The sequence below is a fragment of the Cololabis saira genome, chromosome 7 (assembly GCF_033807715.1).
Source record: "Cololabis saira isolate AMF1-May2022 chromosome 7, fColSai1.1, whole genome shotgun sequence".
Classification (NCBI taxonomy): Eukaryota; Metazoa; Chordata; class Actinopteri; order Beloniformes; family Belonidae; genus Cololabis; species Cololabis saira.
In genome coordinates this window covers 38,417,931-38,427,685 of record NC_084593.1, presented here as the reverse complement: position 1 = coordinate 38,427,685, position 9,755 = coordinate 38,417,931, and the positions used below count along the sequence as shown (strand labels likewise).

General features: G+C 48.3%; 2 protein-coding genes across 2 annotated transcripts; both read right to left on the bottom strand.

Annotated features, from left to right (window-relative positions):
• On the bottom strand, window positions 1-2,667 carry cxxc5b (CXXC finger protein 5b). The gene is made up of 2 exons (XM_061725849.1): window positions 2,508-2,667; window positions 1-1,677 (listed from the first exon to the last, which is right to left on the bottom strand). The coding sequence occupies exon 2, from the start codon at window positions 1,489-1,491 to the stop codon at window positions 535-537; it is 957 nt and encodes a 318-aa protein (XP_061581833.1). The 5' UTR covers window positions 1,492-1,677; window positions 2,508-2,667; the 3' UTR covers window positions 1-534.
• Window positions 2,668-4,395: 1,728 nt separating this feature from the next.
• On the bottom strand, window positions 4,396-8,055 carry zgc:110843 (uncharacterized protein LOC541492 homolog). Its single transcript, XM_061725848.1, has 3 exons — window positions 7,853-8,055; window positions 7,266-7,468; window positions 4,396-5,184 (listed from the first exon to the last, which is right to left on the bottom strand). The coding sequence occupies exons 1-3, from the start codon at window positions 7,914-7,916 to the stop codon at window positions 5,095-5,097; spliced, it is 357 nt and encodes a 118-aa protein (XP_061581832.1). The 5' UTR covers window positions 7,917-8,055; the 3' UTR covers window positions 4,396-5,094.
• Window positions 8,056-9,755: the final 1,700 nt, after the last annotated feature.

The window sequence follows — 9,755 nt, the reverse complement described above, 5'->3', positions numbered from 1 at the left end:
CACATGGCAAATTTCTTTTATTTCAAAAGGGCAAACAGAGCTATACAGTACAAGTTGCACATGAAATAATTTAGCCAAGGCTGAACTCATTCATTTCTTACTGATGCGTTAATGTCAGGACAACAGAAGCAAAACTCCCCATTAGAAACAAAACGTCTGGCTCCTTTCTTGTATGTTGAAGCACTTTACATCCAAACTGGAAAGCAATGTAAAAAAAGACATAATGTTTTCCAGGTATTTACAGACTATGTACAGCATTTTTGTTGTCATCTAAATATTGACACACATTGGTATCCGTTTCTCCTCTCCAATTCACTGATTGTCAAAAGAAAGGATGGGAACAAGTGTGGACATTCTTAAGTGGAGCTGCAGCCCCTCACAAATCACCAGATCTAGAGATCTTTGTACCACAGTCTAAGCATGTCGACACGGTGTGCTGTGTGTGTGTGTGTGTGTGTGTGTTTATGAAACTACAGCTCCCAAACAATCATCCAACCAGCATCCTCTGACAAAGACTGCCAAACGGAGGAGTTACTATCCGTCCAAGGCTCCGTTGCTCCTCTCCTGTGCCAGGCCCAGAGTAAAGTCGGAGCCCCTTAGATCGAACCCAGACACTCTGCTTTCGAACCCGGGCCCTCCGGGCTTCCTCTTCAGCTCCTCACACTTCCTGTATTTACAGATCTGGTGTCCTCTCTTGCGATTGCGGCAGCTGCTGCACTGCTCGCAGTTCGTCTGACGTCGACAAGGTACACACTCCCCGCACCTTTTCCTCTTCCTCCGGCCTCCGCTGCCTCCCCCCAGGGACCCGGGGGAGTAGCCCTCGGCCACCATCCCCTCCATGCTCTCGGCTCCCATGGCCGCGCTCCTCCAGTGACCTCCCCCCATCTGAAAGCCCGCCATGGGGAACAGAGCGGGGCTGAAGGGAAACCAAGCACCGAGGAAGGGTTGGAAGTCAGTGCTACATCCAGAAGAGTCCTCTTCCTCCTCCTCGGGCCCCGACCCGCCTCCCTCTCCGTCTCCCCTTCCGTCTCCCCTTCCGTCTCCCCTTCCGTCTCCCCTTCCGTCTCCCCTTCCGTCTCCCCTTCCTCCCTTGGCCTCGGCCACCTCCTTCTTGGCGGGCTGGCTGCTGGGCGTCACACCCAGGCTGGCCTGCTCCGTGGTGGCGGGGGTGAGAGCCAGCAGGCCGGCGCGCATCAGCAGCTCTGCGGCGTGGGCCAGGTGCAGCCCGCTGGGCGACTCCCACATGTCGGGCCAGGAGGGGGCCCGGCGAGGCTTGGTCTGGCCGGCCTGGGCGGCCCGCTGCTCCGCCGGGGAGGGCTGGATCAGGCTTTTGACATCCACGGCAGGGGAAGGGGTGGACATGTAATGGGAGAGGCTGTAGGGGTGGCTGGAGCGCTTCAGGCTGGGTCTCAGTGGCTCGTTGGGGATTTTGGCGCTGCTGTGGGCCTGGTCTGGGGAGGAAGGGCCAGCGATGTCTACTGCGGTGGACATAGCCGTGGCTAGGGTTGAGGTGTGTCTGTCCCTGGTGCGTTCGTGTGCGTTTTCAGAGGTGAGGGAGAGGGGGGTTGAAGCCGATGCGGGGTTGACAACTGTCCTGCTGTTACTTCAGCCAAAATGGCAAGCCTTGGTCTGTGTCCCTATTCCCATTCTCTGCAGCAGCCGAGGAGTCCTGGAGAGCTAGGGAACCAGCCGGGGACAAAAACAGGAAGATTAAGAAAAGAAATGCTACATGGACACATTCAGAAAGGAAAGTAAACAGGGGAGCATATGCGAGGAGGAGGAGGATGTATGTGTGGAACCACAACTACTCCACGCTGCCAAAGAGGCTTCTTAAAAACATAAATGTGGAGGTTCACAGATAAAAACTACTTGAACAGATGTGAACAGACGCACGTATACTGACAGTGCACGGCTTGGCAGGGGTTTCCGCACACAGGAGGTAGTATCCCTTTAAGAATTTCACGGTATATCAATGCAATCAATAACAGAGCGACAACAATATGCAAAGATATGCGCATATGCGCAGGTCAAATGTGGAGCGCGCTTTTCAAATACATTTTGACGACTGTTGTTATGTGTGCCAGCCGACGCTTAAAGCCACCAGAGAGGGGCCGAATCGGGGACCGTAAAAAAACAGGCTGTCTTTTGTCTGGTATCGACGACGAGGAGCGAGGTGCGCAACGATGCGGTTGCTGTGGATAAAAAAAGGAGCTGGCTATATTCGGTCCGCATTTGAGGGGAAACTCCTGCTCCGGCCGAGCGTGGGACGCGCATGTTCACACCGAGCAACTTCGGGCTCGTTTTCGACGAGGGTTTCGATCCTGCGGGGTCCGGATCGATGGATCCGGCGCGGTTTGGGGGTTAGGTAAGAGGACTGGCTCCGCGGCGGCTCAGCTCAGCTCGGCTCTGATCGGGCTGACCAGCGTCCGAGTGGCCGCTGCGACACACGGAGCCGCTGCAGCCGCCTCCGCCCGCGGGGGACCGGGGGGAACACGGGCCGCTCTTACCTTTTATTATCCTGGAGAACTCTCCTGTCAGAGACGGGGTGAAGTCAGGGACTAATGGCGTGGGGATTGTAGCGTATGTGGACGGCGGCGCTGCCGATTCCTCCTCCACCTCTCCGTCCCGGAGGGTCTGCAAACACTCTGCACGGAATTTGGGGGCGTCGCTCAAAATGCGAAGTGGACTCTGCAGCCGAGGCTGCTGGTCAGAGCGACCCCGACACTCCTGGGAGCGGGCCAGGGCCGGGACCAGAGCCGGGAAAAGTCCAGAATATACTCCAGAATATACTCCAGAACCAGCACCAGGACACACTCCAGGACCGGGGCCACCGGGCCGGGATCAGCCAGACCCGGGATCAATACTGTCATAGGCGGCCACAACCAGAACCATGACCGCATCAAAAGTACTGAAAATGATCAAAACTCATGACAACATCAGCATGGTGCTGAACAGTTTTATTATCATGTTTACACAAATCTAAAAAAATAAAAATCACATCAGTTGCATTCACTGTGTTTGAGGTAATAATAATAATATAATAAACTTTATTTATATAGCACCTTTCATGTGAAAGTCGCAGCTCAAGGTGCTTTACAGTAACAGTACAAATAAGAAACAACAGCAAATAAAACAAAAAAAACACAAATATTTAAATAGGTAAATACAGGTCAGTTTTCTATTGATCTCAACTCTGTCTCCTGTTTTTTTTTTTACCTTTATTTCACTTCAGTATTATTCATAAAGCGTGTATTACAATACACTTGGTCTCTAGGGCTCCTCCAGGGACCCACGTGCAAATATTATGAAATATTGAGTCAACAAACCATGGCAAGTGAAGGACATGTTGCAGTTTAATGTTTTAATGTAGTGTCACTGGAGCAGAAGTAAAATAATAAAAACAGTTGACCCACACCGGAAGTTGGAGTCATGTGTTGTTAGAACTACAGGATCACACACACACATAATGTAAACATAAAATAAATATATGAATATATTTATTTATACACACATTTTATACATATATATATATATATATATATATATATATATATATATATATATGACAGAGGGACTGCCAATGGAAATTAGCCTTTTGGCTACAATTGGGTGCATTTACATTTTTTAAATGTTCATTAATAATACATTGTCCCTCTATAACAAATAAAATGAAATGAAAAATGAAATGTGTGTATATAGATATATATTTATATAGATAGATAAGAACCAATAAAATAAAAATAAGATATTGACCAAATATGAAAACTGAATTATGTGCAGATGTGTGTCTCTTAAATAAAGCTGCTCCACTTTGTAAGCGCGTGAACTGCAATCGTCCATAATAAAATGTGTGGTTGGTCCCCGGTAAGGCGGCTGTGCTGATGGAGGTGACTCCTCACGCAGGGACGGTGGAGTCCACTCCACCTCTTCTGAGAGTCCTCGTTGCATCTGGCACGCAGCCAGACACCTCGTGCGTTTTCGTGTGTGTGTGTGCGTGTGTGTGCGTGTCACTATGGGAGCAGGGGCCCACGGCACTACACCGTCTGGCCTGGACCATCCGTGCACACACAGCGTCTTCTAGCGGCCAGAGAGGAGACTGCTGCGTCTTAAAATGGCCACTGGTGTTGGTGGACACTGCAGCACAGCTGCCCCCCACAGCCAAGACCTCTCTCTCTCTCTCTCTCTCTCTCTCTCTCACACACTCACACTCACACACACTCACACACACTCTCACACACACACACACTCAAACAGCCCCACTGCAGTCGCCACACACAGCCTTTTACTCATTATCCCGCTGATCCATCAGCTCGCCGCTCTGCAGCCTCAAGAGGAAGTTTCCACCAAATCCGCACACGAACCCGGTCTCAGACGTAAATAAGTGAACGTCACAAATCAGACCACTCAGCAAGTTTTTATTAACAATGTACAGAACAATGAATCAAGCACCACAGATGGCAGAAAATCAATTTACAGATTACACACGAGAGCCTCCTCCTAAGAGAGGTGTTTCAAACTGGAATCACACGAGCATTTTTAAAGACGAGCGTTAACTTCAGTTTCTTTAGACTTCAGCAGCATGACGAACATAAACAAACTCATTCTGCAGTAACATTCATATGGGTTGTGTGTTCAGATGTAGATTTAGATATAAGGCCTGTACTGAAATCAGGTGAAACACTAGCCCGGCCGAGGGCCTGCCAGGTTCAGGTTTCCACCACCTGTTCCTCCCCAACAAGAGCCGGCCAGAGCCAACGAGGAAAAAAGGGACAAAGTGACAGCAGTCAACAGGCAACAATACCCGTGAGCTTTTAAACAAACGCCACATGGGCTTGATTAAAATACCACCACGCCTGACTCTACTGATTGTCAACGTCCTTCCCTCATCTGCCCTGAAAGCATCCTTGATTTCAAAGTAATTCGGATAATTCTTGAAATAGTTAAATACGTGAAATCGCAAGGATTTCCGACAGTTTCTTGTGGCTGCATCAGTGTGGGACTGTAGTGGTCAGTCTGACACTGAGACAGCAGCGTGTGGGTGGGCAGTCGAGGAGGGGAGGGCCGGGCTCTCTGGTCGGGGAAGGGGGGGGGGGATTAGGAATCCTTCTTTTTGATGATCAGGGGTCCCACGTTGTCCCCGGTTTCCTCGTTGTGCTTGGTGTGGGCGCCGTCGCAGTACGGGAACTGCAGGGACACAAACAAACGAGACGGGAGGAAAACAGGCTAATCAAGGTCAGGACTTTGGACCGGGCGACATGTGGGCACGCGCTGATCCAGATAAACGCCAGCGGACCAGCTCAGTCTTACCCACAGCACGAACCAGAGACCTGACAGATATCCAGTTTCACCTTTAAAAGTCGCCACTGACTGGGTTTGGGCATTCAAGGGACCCCAACCTCGTTTTTTGGGGCCCCTTGGATTGAAATGTCATTCCTCGGTTAAGAGCCGGTGATGGCGCTTTTAAGTTTGATAGATCTGCTCTGTTGTGAAGAATTCTCTTAATCCATTAAGGCTATGAGGACAACTCAAGCCTGGTCCGTCCACCACTGATCTAGAAAGTCGTCCAGGCTTTTATTACAACACGGCTGGACTGCTGTAACTCTGTAGACGTGGGGAGATCAGTCTTAGCTGCGGCGCCTGCAGCTGGTGCAGAACGCTGCTGCACCGGCTCACAGTCTCCTTTACGCTGGATTTCAGAATCCTATTGCTTGTTCTTAAGGTCCTACGTGGTGTCGCTCCTCCGTACCTCACAGAACTTCTAAATCTCCTTGTCGAGGAGAGCTGATCAGTTGCCTTTAGATGTCCCGAGGAAGTTGCGGGCTACAAACTATCTTTGCAATAGCTCCTAAGTTGCGGACCAACCTACCGTCACACATTAGATTGTGGGGACTTTTGAATCCAAACTGAAAACTCACTTCATTTCACTGCCAAAGTTTAATTAGACATCCACGTTCCATTTATGGTAGTTTGGTCAACTTTTGTTGTTTTACACGTGCCTTATAAATAAACTACATTTTGCATAAACAAACATTTTAAAATGTTAGTACAGCTGCTCTGCATCAAATTGTGGTTCTGAGGTTTGCTGAAGCCAGACTTCTGGGTCACCTGGGTTTCCTCTGAGCTTTATTCCCCGTATATATGTTTAACTAACGACATGAGCGGTAAAACAACGTTGTCCAAGTATCGTCAGTGACTTTAAAGACTTCAGGAGGGACCTTTTTGCTCATGATTCATCTTAAAAGACCAAAAAAAATGCATTTCAATGCATCCCTCTTACAGAAATTGTTGCACAGCTTTACAAACACGGTTGTGTTTTCTATCAGTACAATCAGATTGACCCAATTTAGCATAGTTTATATTGCATGTTGTATTAGTCAGTCTGAAAACCACAAATCATATGTAATGACTTTAGGCTATGAAGCTGTGTAGTAACAGCTCCATGTGAGGTTACAGAGAATAACCACACAGCACACCCTCCCCCAAACGTCTGCTGATTTGTATCACAACAAGCGGTGAGCCACAAGTATCTCCCACCCCCCCCTCTGTTCAGCCCCCGACATGGACCAAAAGACCTAATGAAGTTAAAATACAACTAAGCCATTTGTGGGCCAACTAATGCAGCAGAGTTCTCGTGCACATCACAATGTAACACGCCCACAAACATGATGATTACACCCACTTGTCTGCGTGAGACTACATGCATGTTGATTGTCGTCACTCCAGAAGCTGCACTGAGCTGGAGACGGTGAGAGTATCGACCTCTGTAAAGGCACGTTTGTCACGCTGGTTTATACCGCGGATTATAGGGCCGTCACCTCGAGAGAAACCAGAGTTATATTTGAACAAACAAGTCCACAGATCTTCAGCGATGAAAGTCGTCTTCGCTTTCAGAGTTGGACAGCAGATTTAGCAGCACCTCACTATTTAATGGTTAAATAATCAAGCTGGATGTGTCATTGTGGGGTTTAAAACATATTACACGCTTCCTTATGAAGGTATTTGTCTTTTAAGTATTATAAAGATGTTTTATTAAATAACTGCTAACCCTTTAATCCTTCTGTATACAACTAATGTTGACATAACGGTGACGCTCCCTAGTGTCGCAAGTTGTTATTCCTTGACATCACTCGACCAAAGGTTGCAATTTTGCGTCGCCGTCGTAACCCAGTGACAGTTGAGCAACATGGAAAACATCCACATCAGCATCACCATGAATCTCGGCCCGGGACATTTCACAAAGCTGAAAAACGGGACCGCACACTAACCTTCTTTGACTTCCAGCAGCGGCAGTACACGGCTTTGGAGCCAATGTCCTCCATGTCAAAGCTGTGCACCACTTTGGGACTGTCTTTGCTGAATGATGTGTTGACCTGAGCCTTCTTGCAGCCCTGCCTGCTCAGGTAGCGGCCGGCAAGGAAACCTCCAGCTGCTGCAAACACTGCCACAGGCAACGCCACCAACAGATGCTCTGCAGGGGGAAAAGTACAAAGATATATGTGCATTGTTATTAAACACCTGCCGTGAATAAAGCTGTTGTGCATGCATGGGACTGGAAACTTTCCCCCACTGATACTGACACAAGGAGCCCTTATTGGCATCTCATTTCAACCACCAGTTTAATAGGGGGATTATATTTTGAGGTTCACTGAGAATCACATGATTCACTTTAGAGCCAAGTCACCAATGTGGATCAGCAAGTTTGTTAAGGGCTGCTTTAAAACCTTGACCCAGACCTACTTCTGCCAGAATAAAGACGCAGACACAGCCTGCAGACAACTCCTGTGACTAGGCGGTTAACTGGAGACATAAACACTCATGCAGTGCTAGCAGGCTACAGGCTGTATAAGCTTACCTTTGGTGAAGCTGAAACCTGAACCGTGCACAGCACTCATCGGGAGGACGGACAGTTGGGACATGTCAGGAACGTGTGGTTGTCAGGTCTTCTCTGCAGTTTGCGGTCACCGTAACAAGCGACAAGGTCAACGAAGAAGCTTAAATGAAAACTATCTGCTTCCCGCACCGCGGCCGTCCTGGAGCACTGCGCGTGACGTCACCACGCAGCCACCAGTAGGGTTGAGGAGGGGGCGTGGCCAAAATATGAGGCCCCCCAGGGCAAGATGAACACCATTGCATCATTTCCGGCTTCGATTTAAAGTTTCATGACTTTCAACGATATTGCCGGGCCCAGTCCTAGTTCTTCCTTGTTTTCAACTTTTGCTCAAAGTTAAGATCCTAAAGATCCACAAAAAAGAGCAAAGATTTGCGAAGATTAATGTGCAGAAAGGTTACGTATACGGCATTTAAAAAGTGGTGGTGGGTTAAATGACCGTATAGCCAGCAGCATCGGCCATGTTTGTAGTCAGAAGAAAGGGGAGAATCTACTGAGTCTAATGAAACCAAACATTATAAGGACTACAAGACCCAGATGAAGTAAAACCCATGCGTAGCGACAATTACGCGATAGACCCATACTCAAAGGAAAGAAACATGCGTGTTGACCAGGCCCCCAGTCTCGCGCTCAGCAGGCACGCCGATTTTTTCCAGTGGCCAGCCGCGGTACTGCAACAAAAAATCCCATGGGGCCCAGAAAGCTTTTTTCCCATAGACCGCAATAGTAAAAGAGAAGCCTCTAAAACTGTTCACAGGACACCTCCAGCTGTAATCACCACCAATTACTAATCTTTGTATTCTATATTTTTAAGTCATGGACTTTATATCCGTCAAAAATGTTTTATAACGGCCAGAAAAGTCAAAGAAAAGTCTCTTTCTGGGCGTGACGTCACGGCTGTGCCGTGCACTCGCAAAGCGCGGTCGTGTGTGTCTCGGGAACGAGGATGGCTGAAACTAAGCCGTTCGGCGGAATAATCACTCAGAAACACATTGCATTGCCAATTTGCACCAAACAGAAATGTTTAATAGCAAGAATAATAATGGTTTGTCATTCTTGTACTTAAACATTTCCGTTGTAGCCAACGGTGTATGGTTTGTGAAAATAAGATATCAGGCAGGAATAACACAAGTCTAAGACCCTGTCCACACGTAGCCGGGTATTTTTAAAAACGAATATTTCCCCCCCTCCGTTTATAAAAACATTTGCATCCACACATAACCGAAGATCTGCGTTTTCGACCACATTCATAAGCATTCTAATGATCCTGTAGATCATCTGCGGCTCCGCGGAGGCGCAGGTGTGGGTGTTTCCACTGAGATCCTCCTGCACACACACACCTAACGCACTTCAAATATGTATTCTTCTGTTGCTCTTTCATTTGGAGGCAGCGCCCTGCACGGGACTAAATGAGGGTCAATATTAACAAAATGAGCTTGTGGCGTGAGATCCCCACCTCACAATAAAACTGACCTCCATCAGGTTTGAGCAAACGTGCAGGGAGAGAGATGTGTCGTAGTTGTTGCGACGGTGCCGTGGAGTTTTAGATGTCATGTGTTTAACATCATCTTAACCCTTAATCCTCAGCTTATTTTATGACAGTGCTCCCGGGGAAGCTGCACCTCCGCAGCTCCGCGGGCACTGCGAAGCCGGGCAGTGCCCGCAGGGCAGTGGGCAGTGGGCAGTCCGCGGCTCCGCGGCTCCTACGCCGTAGGGTGCGCGGAGCCGCGGAGCCTACGGCGTAGCCTCTGTGTAACGCAGTAAATTAACCACATTTAAACATAATATTTGACATATTTAAACATAATACTTGACAAAACTTGTAATACAAAAAATATTTGTCTTAATGTAAGTAATAAACTTGGGA

What these genes read in the sequence shown, in the direction of transcription:
- cxxc5b (XM_061725849.1), bottom strand. Translation starts at nt 1,491, where the DNA reads ATGTCCACCGCAGTAGACATCGCTGGCCCTTCCTCCCCAGACCAGGCC.
- zgc:110843 (XM_061725848.1), bottom strand. Translation starts at nt 7,916, where the DNA reads ATGTCCCAACTGTCCGTCCTCCCGATGAGTGCTGTGCACGGTTCAGGT. An exon ending in AGGTTTCAGCTTCACCAAAG is followed by an intron (nt 7,469 to 7,852) that starts GTAAGCTTATAC and finishes TTCCCCCTGCAG; the next exon opens with AGCATCTGTTGGTGGCGTTG. An exon ending in GCTGCTGGAAGTCAAAGAAG is followed by an intron (nt 5,185 to 7,265) that starts GTTAGTGTGCGG and finishes GTGTCCCTGCAG; the next exon opens with TTCCCGTACTGCGACGGCGC.